Source organism: Hippopotamus amphibius, chromosome 3 (genome assembly GCF_030028045.1).
Source record: "Hippopotamus amphibius kiboko isolate mHipAmp2 chromosome 3, mHipAmp2.hap2, whole genome shotgun sequence".
In the NCBI taxonomy this organism is placed as follows: domain Eukaryota; kingdom Metazoa; phylum Chordata; class Mammalia; order Artiodactyla; family Hippopotamidae; genus Hippopotamus; species Hippopotamus amphibius.
Window position 1 is genome coordinate 17,284,507 of NC_080188.1, and position 19,347 is coordinate 17,303,853.

Below are 19,347 nucleotides of genomic sequence, written 5' to 3' on the forward strand. Positions count from 1 at the left end.
GAGACACACAAGACTGTGCCTGCGAATCCCAGGTGATGCTTTGTACAGATGCTTTTGGTCACAAGGAGAACAGAGTGATAGAGTAAGGTACGGGGACACGTGCCCAGCTTCACGCTCGGGATTAACTTGAGAGACACATTACACTAAAATACATCATCTCTACTGAGGAAGAACAGTATTTGTAGACATGTGTTTAGAGGAAGGCTCAGCCAGTGGGAAAAACACAGAATTTTTATTTCACAGTTGGAGGTAGAACCCTAGTTCTGACAAGGCACGTCACTGACCTCACCACGCTTTAATTCTCACATCCATAAAATGGGAAAAAATAACAGTAAACTGTAAGTAAATGTTGAATAAATATCAAAGGTTTGTTGTGGAAACCAAATGTGATGCTGTATATGGGAGTTCTCTGTAAACTATAAAGGGCTAAACAACCATTAGTTATTATTAAATTGTGATTTCAGTTATTTTCAAATGAGAATAATATGTTTTTATTCATACGGGGCATTTATGTGACACTGGAAAATTTTCCCTTTGAAAATGTTGACGATAGTCTTGATGTAGAAAGTGTTAAGTCTTGATTCAGAGAGTCAAATACCAAAGGGTTTTTGAGTTCATACTTAACACTGTGAAATGTAGAGAGTATATATCAATTTGCTGAAATTTACTTAGTAAGACCTTAGCCTGCTCCCAAGGAGGGATTTTGACCAGGACTGCAGTTAACAGGGAGACAGCTCACAGTTGAGTCCAAAGACACTATCTGTTTCTCCTTTAAAGTGCAGAGAATTGCCTCAGCCTTCACAAAGTGTGAAAGCTTCAGCAGAATCTTTCCCCACCAATTTGTCCCACCCACTTAGTTCATAAAAAATCTTTATGAAGGGGAGAAGAATATTACCTGTTGGAGAGAGCAGATTTCATGTACATGTTACCTATCACATCCCCATTCCTCTTCACAATGTGTGTTTAAGTGGGTAGGGGGTTTTCTTCTTATCATCCCTCTATATTCGGAGTACCCCCAGAGAATTGCTTGTGGAGTTTGGGCATTGACTCTGGACCTTGAGCAAAGGCCCATCTCTTGGCAGAAGTTGATTAAAGTAAGTGCTCTGCTGGCTTGAAGAACTGGAATTAGAAAAGCTTAGATGACTTTGAGAAGCTGCCCCCAAGTGTGTGGGTGCTCTGAGGGGTGAAGACAGTATCTCATTACATTCCCTAAATCCAAACTGTGGATGATGTGATTTACTGAGGGAAAGATATTGGCAGTTTACTCTAGGAGAGCCAGGCCAGGCCCATGCACCCAGTAAAAAGAGCACCAGTTAGAGACAGGTAAGAGGAGATTCCATGACTTCACATTCACGGGGGTGTTCTCCTTATCTTAGAGTCAGGACAGAGAATGCTATCTGCTGTTTCGTTCATTGCTGTCCATTCCCAGGAGTCTCAGGAAGCCAGAGCCCACACAGCATTCTCACTGGGGCTACCAGATTGCACAGATATGATATGTTGGCATTGGAGAGAGAGAAAGCGAAGACCAAAAGAACGGGACTATTGCCATCATTCTTACCTGAGTGTAAGCAGATGCAGAAGCAGCCTCCCCACCCACCCCCCCACATACACACACGCTGCCATCAGTGGCACTGGACAGAGAAAGAGCAGGCCATGCTCTTGCCTACCACAGGCAGCTCCGGGAAGCCTCTCTTAAAACCAGTATGCACAAAGGGAGACGAAGGAAGCTCAAAGGGCTAGACTTTAAGCCAGCAACATGAAATCTTAAGGAATTAGACTGAGAAGTCTATTATTCAGGAAATTTAACTTTTTCCACTAGCCAGAAGAGTAAAGACAAAGCCACAGCTGTTGTTGGTAAAAATTAAACCATTCCGTATTTGTACATCACTGAGTGACATTAGTGAATTAAACCTACAACATGTAGGTCAGTTCATCATCACCTGTGTCACCAGTCAGCTTTAGAGTTAAATTATGCCTGCTTGACAGTTCAAGTTTAGTTTCTTACATTAAATAATTTTAAGACAATAATACAGTACGAGTTCTTAAATAATTGAATTTGAAGAATCAGTTTTTATAACACGTTAGCTTTGGAAAATAGTTCATTTTATCCACATTTCAACTTATGATTAATTTACCATTTTAGGTACACTAAATTAAAATACACACATGAAAATTAAAACAAGTGCTTAATTTAGTTTGTACTTTAACAAAATGTACAGATTTTTTGTATGATTTTTATAAGTACATATTTACTAAAAAAGAAAAAAAGTACTAAAATGTGAACACAGATTTGAACTGGAAAATCTTCTAAACAATCTGGACATTTTTTAAAGTCCTTTTATTAAAAAATTTAAATAAAAAGTAATCTACAACCTCAGATATTCTAGATATATTTTGCTTGCACAATCAGTAATTCTTTCCATATAATTAAGCTTGCCAGTTGAAATCAGCTAGACATCATAATTCTAAGACAGGTTCCATTAATAAATTGTTTCCAATAATAAATCACCACCAAAGAAAAAGAAAGGCAAACATTAAAAAATATATTGTTTAAAAGAAAAAAAAATAGCTAGTTATATCACTGGTATAAGCCAAGATACAGCCATTTAGTTAATTGCTGCTAATATAGCAAATGTTTCCACAATAAATTTTTATTACTACATAAGCTATTTTCATAGTTTAACTCACTATTTCACAGCTTATGTAAAACAGCACATTTTTTTGTGGTAAAAAGTATTATAGAAAAAAGAAGGTGGGCACTTCCCTGGTGGTTCAGTGGTTAAGAATCTGCCTTCCGTGCAGGGAACGCAGCTTTGGTCCCTGGTTGGGGAACTAAGATCCCACATGCTGGGGGCACCTAAGCCTGCATGCCACAACTACCGAGCACATGGGCCACAGCTAGAGAGCCCTCATGCCATGACTACAGAGTCCACACACTCTGGAGCCCACGCTCCACAACTAGAGAAGCCCACGCACTGCAGTGAGGAGCCCACATGCTGCAACTAAGACCCAATGCAGTCAAAAATAAGAATAAAGAAAAAAAAAGTGAACTGGAGAGCAATTAACCTCCTTATAACTTAACTGGTAAGAAAAATGTTCATTAAAAGTAGGACTGTAACGACTTAAAGAGCTAGTAGAGCTATGGAGACAAAAATGATTAAGATTTCCAGAGAGAAGAGTGCTCCCTTGGTGAGCTGGCTTTACAGACAGAGGTGTCCCAAAAGCATCAGCAGTTGTCATCATGAGACATTTACTGGGCATTGGGCAACATGGGATGTAGAAAGCTGGGATGGAAAAGCAGAGTAAAGTCTTCCACAATCTCTTGGTATTTAGGAGACAAAGTCCGCTAGAACCTAACAAGAGTATTCAGAACTCTTGCCATTGAAACTTGAATCAAAGAAAATTCAATCAAACTATAACTTAGTTGCACCCAGTTCAAAGAAAATTGAATCAAACTATAACTTAGCTGCACCCAGTTCCAGTACTGAATGTACTGCCATGATTAGCCTCTCACCCTGTGGGTCTAACAAATGAACCCCTAAATAAGAGCTCTTTTAAATACAATGCCCAGAATACAATGAAAATTATAAGACATGCAAAGGATCAAGAAAATATGATTAATAAATGAGAAAAAGTAGACAATAGAAGTCAACCCCCCAGATGAGCAAGATGATATGGGCAATCAAAAAAGGTTAAAAAACAAAATGTCAATGAAAACAAAAGGCAGGTAAATGAGAAGATAATTTCAACAAAGATGAAATCTATAAAAAAATTGACATCTTAGAACTAAAAGATATAAGATCTAAAATTAAAAACTCATTTGATGGGCTTAATAGGAGACTGAACATAATATGAGCCTGGATTAATGAACTCAAAGAGAACTCAATAGAAAATATCCAAACTGAAGCACAGATTTTAAAAAATAGGGAAAAACAGAATGGAGCAGAAGAAGTATGTGAACCGCAGTCAGCCTCGCATAAGTGTAACTGGAGTCCCAGAAAGAGACAAAGAAAGAGGATGGTAAAAGAAGTAACAAGTGGGACTTCCCTGGTGGTGCAGTGGTTAAGAATCTGCCAATGCAGGGGACAGAGGTTCAGTCCCTGGTCCAGGAAGATCCCACATGCCACAGAGCACCTAAGCCCATGCACCACAGCTACTGAGCCTATCTTCTAGAGCCCACAAGGCACAACTACTGAAGCCAGCATGCCTAGAGCCCATGCTCCACAACAAGAGAAGCCACTGCAATGAGAAGCCTGCACACCACAACCAAGAGTAGCCCCTGCTCACCACAACTAGAGAAAGCCTGCCCATAGCAGTGAAGCCCCAATGCAGCCAATAAATAAATTAAGAAAAAAAAGAACAAGTGAGAATTTTCCAAACTGTTGAAAGACATCAACCCACACAGATTCAAAAAGCTCAGTAAACTGCAAGCAAGAAAATTGCATTTGAGTGCATTGCAGTTTTGGGAAAAAATCATTATTTTCAGAAAAACCACATTTTCAGCTGATTTTTAATAGAGAAGCTCTGGAAATCAAAAGACAATGGAAAGTCCTGAAGATTGGAGACAAGATGGCAGAATAAAAGGACTTCCTTTCCCAAGCACACCAAAATCACAACTGACTTCTGAATAACTATCGATAAGAAAAGACTGGAACCTACAAAAAAAGATATTCTACATCCAGAGACAGAAAGAAGAAACCATGAGCTGGTAGGAGGGGTGCACTCAAAATATAATCAAATCCTATACGAGCCTGGGGGGTTGACCCACAAACTGGAGAATAATTATATCACACAAGTTCTAACACAGGAGTGAGAGCTCTGAGCCTCATACCAGGCTCCCCAGCCTAGAGATCTGGCATCAGGAAGAGGAGCTCCCAGAGTATTTGGCTTTGAAGGCTAGTAGGGCTTGATTGCAGGAGCTCCACAGGACGGGGGAATTAGAGACTCCACTCTTGGAGGGTGCACACAAGGTCTCGCATGCATCAGGACCCAGAACAAAAGCAGTAACTCTGTAGAAGCCTGGGCCAGATCTACCTGCTGGTCTTGGAGAGTCTCCTGGGGATGCAGGGGGTGGGGTGGCTATGGCTCTCTGGGGTCATAAAAGCTGGAGGCAGACATAGCAGGTACCTACGTGAACTCTGGCTGGAGGCAGACATTTTGGGTCCTTGGTGCTGAGACCTTGCCCCACCCAACAGCCTATAAGCTCCAGTGCTGGGACATCTCAGGCCACACAACCAACAGAGTGAGAACAAAGCCCCACTCATCAGCAGACAGACTGCCTAAAGACTTCCTGAGCCCACAACCACCTCTAGACACACCCATTGACACGACCCTGCCCACCAGAGACCAAGACCCAACTCCACCCATCAGTGTGCAGGCACAACCCTCCCACCCCACCCCAGCCAGGAAGCCTTCACAGGCCTCTAGACCAGCCTTACCCACCAGAGGCCAGACACCAGAAGCAAGAAAACTGCAATCCTGCAGAACTGAGTCCAGAACCTACCCTGGGACAAGCTGGTCTCTGGTCCTAGGGTGACAAGAGAGGAGTGTTCTGCTAGGACACATAGGACATCCCCTAGAGAGGGCCACTTCTCTAAGAAGTGGTCCAGACACATAACTAAGCTATTACTTACATAAAGATACAAATAGAAATTTAAACAAAATGAGACAGCAAAGGAATATGTTCCAGATGAAGGAATAAGATAAAACCCCCAAAAGAGCAACTCAGTGAAGTGGAGATAGACAGTCTACCGGAGAAAGGGTTCAGAGTAGTGATTGTAAAGATGATCCAAGAATTCAAGCAAAAGAACAATGCATAAAGCAAGAAGTTGGAAACGTTTTTAGCAGAGTTAGAAAATGTAAAGAATAACAAAACAGACTTGAAGAATACAGTAACTGAAAAGAAAAATACACTAGAGAGAATAAATAGCAGGATAAATGAGGCAGAAGAATGACTCAGTGAGTTGGAAGACAGAGTGGTGTAAATCACTGCCATGAAACAGGATAAAGAAAAAAGAATGAAAAGAAATGAGAACAATTTAAGAGACCTCTGAGACAACATCAAATGCATCAACATTCACATTATAGGGGTGCCAGAAGAGAATAGGGAGAGAAAGGGCCTGAGAAAATATTTGAAGAGATAATAGCTGAAAAATTCCTTAATGTGGGAAAGGAAACAGTCACCCAAATCCAGGAAGCACAGAATCTCATAGAGGATTAACCCAAGGAGGAACACACTGAGACACATAGTAATCAAATTGACAAAAATTAAAGACAGAAAATATTAGAAGCAAAAAGGGAAAAGCAACAAATAACATACAAGGGAATCCGCATAATAATATCAGCTGATTTTTCGGCAGAAACTCTGCAGGCCAAAAGGGAGTGGCATTATATATTTAAAGTGGTAAAAGGGAAAAACCTACAACCAAGAATACTCTACCCAGCAAGGATCTAGTTCAGATGTGAAAGAGAAATCAAATAGACCAGCAAAAGCTAAAAGAATTCACCAAACCAGCTTTACAACAAATGCTAAAGGAACTTCTCTAAGCAGAAGAGAAAAGGCCACAACTAGAAACAGGAAAATTATGAAGATGTGAAAGCTCACCAGTAAAGGTAAACATACAGTAAAGGTAGGAGACTATCCACATACAAATATCATATCAAAACTAGTAATCATGAGAAGAGGAGAGTACAAATGCAAGATATTTGAAATGCATTTGAAATTAAGAGATCAGCAACCTAAAACAATCATGTATATATATAGACTGCTATATCTAAACCTCATGGTAACCACAAATGAAAAATCAATAATAGATATAAAAAGAAAAAAAAAGGAATCCAAACACAACACTAAAGATAATCATCAAATCACAAGAGAACATAAGAGGAAAGGAAGAAAAAAAGACCTACAAAACAAATCCAAAACAAGTAACAAAATGGCAGTAAAAACATATATATCAACAGTTACCTTAAATGTAAACAAATTAAATGCTCCAACCAAAAGACACAGACTGGCTGAATGGGTACAAAAGCAAGACCCATCTATATGCTGTCTATAAGAGACCTGCTTCAGATTTCGAGACATACAGACTGAAATTGAGGGGCTGGAAAAAGGTATTCCATGCAAATGGACATCAAAAGAAACCTGTCCCTCAAGAGGGAGGGGATATGGGGATATATGTATAAATACAGCTGATTTGCTTTGTTGTATAGCAGAAACCGACACAGCAGTGTAAAGCTATTATACTCCAATAAAGATTGGGGGAAAAAAAGAAGCCTGTCATATCAGACAAAATAAACTTTAAAGTATTGTTTCAAGAGACAAAGAAGGACACTATATTATTATCAAGGTATCAATCCAAGAAGAGGATATAACAATTGTAAATTTATATGCACCCAACACAGGAGCACCTCAATATGTAAGGCATATGTTAAAAGACATAAAAAGAGAAACTGACAATAAAACAATAATAGTGGGGGATTTTAACACCCTACTTATATCAATGGACAGATCATCCAGGCAGAAAATCAGAGGAAACAGAGGGCTTAAATGACACATTAGACCAGATAGACTTAATTGATATTTGCAGAGCATTCAGTCTGAAAGAAGTAAAACAGACATTCTTTTCAAGTGCACGTGGAACATTTTCCAAAATAGATTACATGCTGGACCACAAAGCAAGTCTCAGTAAACTTAAGAAAAGTGAATCATATCAATCATTTTTTTTGGACCACAATCTATGAGATTAGAAATCAACTACAAGGAAAAAAAAATGTAAAAAAACACAAACACATGTAGGCTAAACAATATGCTACTAAACAACCAATGTATCACTTAAGAAATCAAAGAGGAAATCAAAAAATACCTGGAGACAAATGAAAACGAAAACGCAATGATCCAAAACCTGTGGGATGCAACAAAAGAAGTTCTAAAAGGGAGAGGTAAAGCGATACAGGCTTACCTCAGGAAACAAGAAAAATCTCAAATAAACCACCTAACCCTACACCTAAAACAACTAGCGAAAAAAGAACAAAACCCAAAGTTAGTAGAAGGAACAAAATCATAAAGATCAGAGAAGAAGTAAATGAAATAGAGACCAAGAAAACAATACAAAAGATCAATGAAACTAAAAGCTGGTTTTTTGAAAAACTAAAATTGATAAACCTTTAGCCAGACTCATTAAGAAAAAAAGGGAGAGGGCCCAAATCAAAATTAGAAATGAAAAAGAAGTTACATCTGACACCACAGAAATACAAAGGACCATAAGAGACTACTTAAGGCAACTATATGCCAATAAAATTGACAACCTAAAAGAAATGGACAAATTCTTGGAAAAGTACAATCTCCCAAGACTGAACCAGGAAGAAATAGAAAATATGAACAGACCAATTACAAGAACTGAAATTAAATTGGTGATTTAAAAATCCTCAACAGGGGTGGGGGTGGGGAGTGAAGGGGAAGCCAGGATGAAGTGAGAGAGTAGCATTGACATATATACACTACCAAATGTAAGATAGATAGCTAGTGGGAAGTTGGTGCATAACACAGGGAGATAAACTCAGTGATGGGTGATGACTTAGAGGGCTAGGATAGAGAGGGTGGGAGGGAGTTGAGGGAAGGAGGGGATATGGGGATATATGTATAAATACAGCTGATTCACTTTGGTGTACCTCAAAAACTGGCACAACAGTGTAAAGCAGTTATATTCCAATAAAGAGCTTAGAAATAAATAAAATTTAAATAATTAATTAATTAATTAAAAGATAAAAATCCTCAACAAACAAAAGTTCAGGACCAGATGGCTTCACAGGCAAATTCTATTAAACATGTAGAGAAGAGTTAACATCTATCCTTCTGAAACTATTTCAAAAAACTGCATAGGAAGGAACATTTCCAAACTCATTCTGTGAGACCACCATCACCCTGATACCAAAACCAGACAAAGATACCACAAAAAAAGAAAATTACAGGCCAATATAACTGATGAACATAGACGCAAAAATCCTCAACTAAATACTAGCAAACCTAATCCAACAATACATTAAAAGAATCATACACCATAAACAACTGGGATTTATCCCAGGGATGCAAGGACTTTTCAATATCTGCAAATCAGTTGGTCTGATACACCACATTAACAAATTGAAGAATAAAAACCATATGATCATCTCAATAGATGCAGAAAAAACTTTTGATAAAATTCAACATATATTTATGATAAAAATTCTCCAGAAAGTGGCCATAGAAGGAACCTACCTCAACATAATAAAGGCCATATATGACACAGCTAACATCACACTCAACAGTGAAAAGCTAAAGTATTTCCTCTACGATCAGAAGCAAGACAGGGATGTCCACTCTCGCCACTTTCATTCAATATAGTTTTGGAAGTCCTAGCCACAACAATCAGAGAAGAAAAAGGAAATAAAAGGGATACAAATTGGAAAAGAAGTAAAACTGTCACTCTTTGTGGATATCATGATACTATACATAGAAAATCCTAAAGATGCAACCAGAGAACTACTAGGACTTGTCAATGAATTCAGTAAAGTTACAGGATACAAAATTAATGCACAGAAATCTTTTGCATTTCTATTCGCTAACAATGAAAGATCATGAAAGAAAAATTAAGAAAACAATCCCACTTAAAATGGCATCAGAAAGAGTAAAATACCTAGGAATAAACCTACCTAAGGAGGCAAAAGACCTGTACTTCAAAAATTATAAGACACTGATAAAAGAAATTGAAGATGATACAAACATGGAGAAATATACTGTGTTCTTAGATTGGAAGAATCAATATTGTCAAAATGACTATACTACCCAAGGCAATCTACAGATTCAGTGCAATTCCTATCAAATTACTAGTGGCATTTTTCACAGAATTAGAACAAAAAAATTTTAAACTTGTATGGAAACACAAAAGACTCCAAATATCCAAAGCAATGTTGAGAAAGAAAAATGCAACTGGAGGAATCAGGCTCCCTGACTTCAGACTACACTACAAAGCCATAGTCATCAAAACAGTATGGTACTGGCACAAAAGTAGAAATATAGATCAATGGACAGGATAGAAAGCCCAGAAATAAACCCATGCACCTATGGTCAATTAATCTATGACAAAGGAAGCAAGGATATATAATGGAGAAAAGACAATCTCATCAATAAGTGGTGCTGGGAAAACTGGACCACTACATGTAAAAGAATGAAATTATAACACTACCTAACACTATACACAAAAATAAACTCAAAATGGTTAAAGATCTAAATGTAAGACCAGATACTATAAAACTCCTAGAGGAAAGCATAGGCAGAACACTCTGACATAAATCACACCAATATCTTTTTGGATCCATCTCTTAGAGTAATGGAAATAAAAACAAAAATAAACAAATGGGAGTTAATCAAACTTAAAAGGTTCTACCCAGCATAAGAAACCATAAGCAAAATGAAAAGAAAACCCTCAGAAAGGGAGACAATATTTGCAACTGATGCAACTGACAAGGGATTAGTTTCCAAAATATACAAACAGCTTATACAGCTCAATATCAAAAAAAAAAAAAAAAATCGAAAAATGGGCAGAAGACCTAAATAGACATTTTTCCAAAGAAGACATACAAATGACCTAAAAGCACAGAAAAAGATGCTCAACATCACTAATTATTAGAGAAATGCAAATCAAAACTATAATGAGGAATCACCTCATACCGGTCAGAATGTCCATCATCAAAAAAGTCTACAAATAATAAATGCTAGAGAGGGTGTGGAAGAAAAAGAAACTCTCCTACACTGTTGGTGGGAATGTAAATTGGTACAGCCACTGTGTAGAACAGTATGGCGGTCCCTTAAAAAATTAAAAATAGAGCTATCATATGATCCTGTAATCCCACTCCTGGGCATATATCCAGAGAAAACCTTAGTTTGAAAAGATACATGCATGTTCACTGCAGCACTATATATTATAGCCAAGACATGGAAGCAACCCTAATGTCCATCAACAGATGAATGGATAAAGAAGATGTGACACATATATAAAATGGAATATTACTCAGCCATAAAGAGGAACAAAATAATGTCACTTGCAGCAACATGGACCTAGAAATTGTCATGCTTAGTGAAGTCAAGCAAAGACAAATATCATATGATATCACTTATATATGGAATCTAAAAAATGGTGCAAATGAACTTATTTACAAAACAGAAATAGGGTCACAGATGTAGAAAACTTATGGTTACCGGGGGGGGGGGAAGGAAGGGAGGGATAAATTGGGAGATTGTGATTGATATATATACACTACTATATATAAAATAACTTAATAAGGACCTACTGTATAGCACAGGGAACTCTACTTAATACTCTGTAATGACCTATATGGGAAAAGAATCTAAAAAAGAGTGTATATGTGTATAACTGATTCATGTTGCTGTACAGTAGAAACTAACACAACATTGTAAATCAATTATACTCCAATAAAAAAATTATTTTTAATTTAAAAGTCTAAAACAATAAATGCTGGAGAAGGTGTGGAGGGAAAGGATCCCTCCTACACTGTTGCTGGGAACGTAAATTGGTATAGCCAGTATGGATGTTCCTTAAAAAACTAAAAATAGAGCTACCATATGATCCTGCAGTCCCACTCCTGGGTATATGTCTGGAGAAAACCATAGTTTGAAAAGACACATGCACCCCAATGTTTATCACAGCACTATTTACAATAGCTAAGACATGGAAGCAACCTAAATGTCCATCAACAGAGGAATGGATAAAGAATGTTGTGGCAATATATACAATGGAATATTACTCAGCCATAAAAAAGGAAATAATGCCATTTGCAGCAACATGGATGGACCTAGAGATTATCATACTAAGTGAAGTAAATCAAACAGAGAAATACCAATCACATATGATATCACTTATACGTGGAATATTTTTTTAAAAGATACAAATGAACTTATTTCCAAAATAGAGACTCACAGACATAGAAAACAAACTTACCAAAGGGGAAAGGGAGATAGGGGAGGGATAATTGGGAAGTTAGGGTTAACATATACATATTACTGTATATAAAATAGATAACCAATAAGTACCTACTGTATAGCACAGGGAACTGTACTCAATATTTTCTAATAACCTATAAAGAAAGAATATCTGAAGAATATATACTTTCAGATAGATATATATATATCTAAATTGCTGTGCTACAGACCTGAAACTAACACAATATTGTAAATCAACTGTACTTCAATTTTTAAAAATACAATAAAATTAAAAAATAAATTAAAAAATCTAAAAAGAATGGAATGTCAGGTTTCAAGGGCTAAAAGAAAAAATCCAAGCTAGATTCCTATACCTAGTCAAAGTATCCTGCAAATGTGAAGACAAAACTAAGATATTTTCAGACAAAAACAAAGACTTTGTCATCAACTAACCGATTTTTCTCTTCATTTGTGAAAATGACCACAGATAGAAGCTCAAGTCCATAAGAAGGAACTAAAAGCACTAAGAACAGTAAATTGAAAGAATACTGACTGTGCTAAACTACACTAATAATGCTCTGTAGGGATTATAACATGCAAGGAAGCAAAATATAAAGGGCAAAAGGGATAAATATAGTTCACCTCTTTTAAAGATAGTCTTACATTATTTGGGAAATGACAACAGTACAGATTTAAGCTGAACTGTACTAACAATGAGTACTGTAATATCCCTATATATAGGAGAAACACTAAAGAAGAATACAAAAAGATATAAATAAAAAGGTCATGGCAGAGATAAAATAGAATAATAAAAATAATTTAAAAGAAGGCTGAAAAAGAATAAAGAATGGATGAAGAATTTGGAGGAGCGGGAAGACCCTGAGCTCACCTCCTCTCATGGACCTACCAGAATTACAGCTATTGATGAGAAAGACCAGTCTAGCAGAAAAGAACTTCTACAAAGAAAGGATAAAGAAGGAGCGACAATGAGTGGAATGGGTAGGTGCAGCATAGTGAAGACCCATTCCTCAGGGTGGGCAACTTACAAACAGGAGGTTAATTACAATTGCAGAGGTTCTCCCCAAGGAGCAATGGGTCTGAGCCCTGCATTGGCTCCCCATCCCAGGGGTCCTGCACCAGGAAGATGAGTCCCTAGAACAATTGGCTTTGAAGGACAATGGGGCTTAATTTGGGGAGGTCTAGAGGCCTGTGTGGGAAATAGACTCCACGCTTAAAGGTTGTATACAAAATCTCACATGCTCCAGCACCTGGGCAGAAGCAGTAATTTGAAAAAAGCCTGGGTCAGACCACATGCTGATCTTGGAGAGTATCCTGGAGAGGAGAAGGCAACTGAAGCTCACTCTGGGGACACAGACACTGGTGGCAGCCATTTTTAGGAGCTTGTTCTACCACATGTTCACTGGTGCTGGCAGGTGCCATTTTGTAATCCTCCTCTAGCTTATTAGCTTCAGCACCCAGCCCCACCAAGCAGCCTGTAGGTATCATAACTGGGATGCCTCAGGCCAAACAGCTAGCTAGGTGGGGACACAGGCACACTGGGCAGGACCAACCCCAGGAATACCTGGGATCTGACCATACCCACCAGCCTCAGGACCACCACAGCCCCACAGCCAGCCATGGCAGGACCCAGCCCACTTACTAGCTGACCAGCTCAAGAACCCCCAGGGCCTTGCAGCCAGAGAGCCCAGGAACAGACTTTGCCCAGTTAGCTGGCACTAACTGCAGAACACTCTGGCCCTCAGACCCCCATGCAAGCAGTCCAAACCAGCTCTAGGACCTCTAGGACCCTGGGCCCTACAAACCAGAGACCCCCGGATCCAGCTCTGCCTGCTACTGGGCTGTCACTAGCCCTGAGTCCCAGCTTCACCCACCAGTGGGCAGGTAATAGCCCTGGGATTCCCTGGGATCCCAACTCTGCCCACCAGCAGGTGGTCACCATCAGGACCACCACAGCCCCACAGCCTGCCTTGTTAAGACCTAACCAACATACCAGCAAGCTAGCACTATCCCAGGGACCTCCACAGCTCTGGCTCTGACCACAAGCAGGCCAACTCCAGCTTTGAGACACCTTGGGCCCCTCAGTAAGTGTCCTTGGGATCCAGCCCCACCTACCAGGGGCCTGATGCCAGCTTCAGGACCACCAGGGCCCTGCAGCCAGAGACCCTGGTACCCAGCGCCACCAAGCAGTGAGCCAGCACTGGGAACCCCTGCCCCAGTCCCTGGCCCTGCCCACCAGCAGGCCAGCACCAGCTCTGAGTTACCATGGACTCCTCACAGCTAACCACCCAGGGATCCAGTAACACTCACCAACACACCAGCATGAGCTTCAAGACACCCTGAAACCTTCAGCCAGAAGTGTCAGGAACCAGTCCCACCCATAAACAGGCCAACACTAGATCTGGGAACCCCTGCCCTGTAACCACCCACCCTCCCAAACCTGACTCTGCCCACCAGTGAATCACCACTATCCCAGGGACCCACCCCCGGGGTTTCATAGCCAGCCACCTCGTGACCCAGTCCTGCCAACCAGTGGCTGGTAGCCTCTGAACAAGGCAGGGCCTGGCAATCAACCAGACCAGGAGCCAGCCACAGCTACTAGACCTCCTACAGTAGTCAGCCCACCACAACAGAAGGACCATAAGCCCACATAGGGGTACCCCTAGAGCTTATAGCTTTGGTGACCAGAGAGGAGTGTACTGCTGGGAAGCATGTCTGCTACAAATGGCCATTTTTCCCAGGTGAGGAAGCATAACCAACCTACCAGATACATATAAATACAAACAGCATATTAGGCAAAACAAGAGGACAGAGGAACATGTTCCAAATGAAGAAACAAGATAAAACCCCAGAAGAACTAAGTGAAGTGGAGATAGGCAATCTACTCAGTAAAGAGTTCAAGGTAGTGATTTTAAAGATGATCAAAGAACTCAGGAGAAGAATGGATGAACAGAGTGAAAAGTTAGATGTTTTTAACACAGAGTTAGAAAACATGAAGAACCAAATGAATGAAAAATGCAATAACTGAAATCAAAAGTACACTAGAAGGGATCAACAGTAGATTAAATGGTACAGAGAAATGGATCAGTGAGCTTAAAGATAGAGTAATAGAAATCATTGAACAGAAAAAAGAATGAAAAGAAATGAGGACAGGTCAAGAGACTTCTAGCACAATACCAATTGTACTAACACTTGCATTATAGGGTTCCCAAAGGAGAAGTGAGAGAGAAAGGAGCAGAGAACATATTTGAAGACATAGTAGCTGAAAAGTTCCCTAACTTGGGAAAGAAAACAGATATCCAGGTCCAGAAATGACAGCACATCCCAGACAGGATCAACCCAAAAGGGCCAAATCAAGACACGTTCTAATTAAAACAGCAAAAATTAAAGATAAAGAGAGAATATTAAAAGCCGAAAGGGAAAAGTGACAACTTACATACAAGAGAACTCCCATAAGGCTGTCAGCTGACCTTTCAGCAGAAACTCTGCACGCCAGAAGGGAGTGGCACAACATATTTAAAGTGATGAAAGGGAAAAACCTACAACCAAGAATACTCTACCCAGCAAGGCTCTCATTCAGGTTTGATGGAGAGATAAAAAGTTTGACAGACAAGCAAAGGCTAAAAACGTTCAGGACCATCAAACCAGCTTGATAAGGAATGTTAAAGGGATTTCTCTAAGTGAAAAAGAAAAAGCCATAACTAGAGACTTGAAAATTACAAAAGGAAAAATCTCATTAGTAAAGGCAAATAAACAGTAAAGGTAGTAAATCAACCATGAGCAAAGCTTATAGGAAGCCTAAAAGAAAAAAGTAGTAAAATCATTTATACCCACAATAAGCAGTTAAGGCTACACAAACAAAATAATTCAAAATAATGACGTCAAGAACAGTAATCATGGGGGAAGAGGAGTAAAAATTCAGGGTTGTTAAAATGCGTTGTAGATAACTAGTAAGGAACCTACCGTATATAACACAGGGAACTCTTCTCAATACTCTGTAATGACGTATATGGGATAAGAATCTAAAAAAGAGTGGATATACATATAACTGATTCACCTTGCTGTACAGCAGAAACTAACACATTTTAAATTGCCTGTACTCCAATAAAAAATTTTTAAAAAACAGAGGAAGAACAAAAAAATGCATTGGAAAGTAAGAAATCAACTTAAAATTGTGTATGTGTGTGTATACACACACACACACACATATATATTGACATATTGCTATATATAAACATCATGGTAACCACAAACCAAAAATCTCTAATAGATACACACAAAAGAGAAAGGAATCTAAACATAATACTAAAGATAGACATCAAATCACAAGGGAAGAGAGGAAAACAAGAGGAAAGGAACAAAGAAAGAACTACAATACAACCCCAAAGAAATTAACAAAATGGTAATAAGTATACCCTACCAATAATTACTTTAAATATAAAAGGACTAAATACTCCAATCAAATAGAGTGGCTTAATGGATAGAAAAACAAGATGCCCAACATATATGCTGCCTACAAGAGACCCACTTCAGGTCTAAAAACACACAAAAAAGTGAAGACATGGAAAAAGGTATTCCATATAAATAGACAAAGAAGGAAATTACATAATGATCAAGGGATCAATCCAAGAAGATATAACAATTGTAAATATACAAGCACCAAATATAGGAGCACCTAAATACAAACATAAATGGAGAAGTTGACAATAACACAGTAATAGTAGGGGACTTGAACACCCCACTTACATCAATGGAGAGATCATTTAGACAGAAAATCAGTAAGGAAACTCTGGCCTTAAATGGGCTTAATAGATATATATAGAAAATTCCATCCAAAAGCAGCAGAATACACATTCTTTTCAAGTGCATGTGGAACATTCTCCAGGATGGGTCATATGCTAGGTCATAAAATAAATCTCAGTAAATTTAAGAAAATTGAAATCATATTAAGCATCTTTCCTGACCACAACACTATAAGAGTAAAAATAAACCACAAGGGGAAAACTGAAAAAACACAACCATGTGGAAGCTAAACAATATGCTACTAAATAACCAATGGATCACTGAAGAAATCAAAAAATACCTGGAAACAAATGAAAATGAAAACACAATGATCCAAAATCTAGGGCATGCAGCAAAAGCAGTTCTAAGAGGCAAGTTTGTAGCAATAAAAGCCTACCTCAGGAAACTCTCAAACAACCTAACTTTATATCTAAAAAAAACTAGAAAAAGAAGTAAAACCCAAAGTTAGTAGAAGGAAAAGTTAGTAGAAGGAAAGAAATCGTAAAGAACAAAGCAGAAATAAATGAAATGGAGACTGAAAAAAAAATAGAAAAGATCAAAGAAACTAAGAGCTGGTTCATTGAAAAGATAAAACTGATAAACCTTTAACCATACTCATTAAGAAAAAAGGAGAGAGTGCCCAAGTCAATAAAATCAGAAATGAAAAGGAGGAAATTACAACTGACACCATGTAAATACAAAAGATCATAAGAGATTACTACATAAAACCATACTCCAATGAAACAGACAACCTAGAAGAAATGGACAAATTCCTAGAAATGTACAATCTCCCAAAACTGAATCAGGAAGAAATAGAAAATATGAACAGACAAGTTACCAGTAATGAAACAGAATCAGGAATGAGAAAAACTCCCAACAAACAAAAGTCTGGGATCTGATGGCTTCACAGGTGAATTCCACCAAACATTTAGAGAAGAGTTAACACCTGTCCTTCTCAAACTATTCCAAAACATTGCAGAGGAAGGAATGCTTCTTAACTTATTCTATGAAGGCAGTATCCAAGCAAAGATATCACACAAAAAAGAAAATTAAAGGCCAGTATCACTGATGAACATGGATGTAAAAATACTCAATAAAATATTAGCAAAATGAATTCAATGATACATTAAAAGGATCATACACCATGATCAAGTGGGATTTATACCAGGGATGCAAGGAAGGTTCAATATACACAAATCAATTAATGTGATAAACCTTAACAGACAGGAGAATAAAAATCATATGATCAACTCAAAAGCTGTAGAAAAAGGGTTTTGACAAAATTCAACGTCCATTTATGATAAAAATTCTCCACAGCGCACGCAGGGTGGGGGGAGGGAGCGCACGACGTGCGCGCGCCCTCTCCCTCCTTCACCGCTGCCGCCTCCTTCTTCTGCCGCTCCTGGTGCTGCTTGTGTGCTCGTTCGGTGCGGACCTGGTACCTCTTTTGTGAAGCGGCAGCTGAGGAGACTCCGGCGCTCGCCATGGCCGACGAAAAGCCCAAGGAAGGAGTCAAGACTGAGAACAACGATCATATTAATTTGAAGGTGGCGGGGCAGGATGGTTCTGTGGTGCAGTTTAAGATTAAGAGGCATACACCACTTAGTAAACTAATGAAAGCCTATTGTGAACGACAGGGTTTGTCAATGAGGCAGATCAGATTCCGATTTGACGGGCAGCCAATCAATGAAACAGACACACCTGCACAGTTGGAAATGGAGGATGAAGATACAATTGATGTGTTCCAGCAGCAGACAGGAGGTGTCTACTAAAAAGGGAACGTGCTACTTTACTCCAGAATTCTGTTCCTCCAGACCAAGAAGACATTCTCAATTAGAAAACCGCAATTTGGTTCCATCACATCCTGACTACTGCAGTATAGTTTCTCTATTCTTTCATTTTCCCCTTCCCCATTCCTTTATTGTACATAAAGTAACTGGTGTATGTGCACAAGCATATTGCATTTTTTTTTTTAAACTAAATGGCCAATGGTATTTTGATCGACATCAAATGGAGATGGAATGGGGAAAAATACTGGTTCTGTGAAAATACCCCCTTTTCTCCATTAGTGGCATGCTCATCAGCTCTTATCTTTATATTCCAGTAAGTTATTTTGCTCTCACTGTTTAACAAAAAAAGAACAACATAAAAATTCTTGCATACCTTGTTCGATTGGAGAATTTTAATGTTTTTCATTTATCATTGTAAAACCAAGGACAATTTTATAACTTTTTTGTACGTAGCTGTTACATGTAGGGCAATCTGTCTTTAAGTAGGGATAAATTACTCTAAAAGAAATGAATCCTAGATAGTTTTCCCTTCAAGTCAAGTGTCTTGTTGTTTAAATAAACTTCTTGTTTAAAAAAAAAAAAAAAAAAAAAAAAAAAATTCTCCACAATGTGGGTATCAAGTGGAACGTGTCTCAACATAATAAAGGTCACATATGATAAGCCCACAGCTAACATCATACTCAGCAGTGAAAAGTTGAAAGCATTTCCACTAAGATCCAGGAACAAGACAAGGATGCCCACTCTTGCCACTTTTACTCAACACAGTATTGGAAGTCGTAG

The 19,347-nt window shown here is 38.6% G+C and overlaps 1 protein-coding gene across 1 annotated transcript; it reads left to right on the plus strand.

Annotated features, from left to right (window-relative positions):
* The first annotated feature begins 18,099 nt into the window (after positions 1–18,099).
* LOC130849457 (small ubiquitin-related modifier 2) lies at positions 18,100–19,144 on the plus strand. Its single transcript, XM_057728350.1, has one exon. The coding sequence runs from the start codon at positions 18,262–18,264 to the stop codon at positions 18,547–18,549; it is 288 nt and encodes a 95-aa protein (XP_057584333.1). The 5' UTR covers positions 18,100–18,261; the 3' UTR covers positions 18,550–19,144.
* Positions 19,145–19,347: the final 203 nt, after the last annotated feature.

Bases quoted from the DNA above. Each gene is read 5' to 3' on its own strand.
- LOC130849457 (XM_057728350.1), top strand. From the start codon at position 18,262: ATGGCCGACGAAAAGCCCAAGGAAGGAGTCAAGACTGAGAACAACGAT.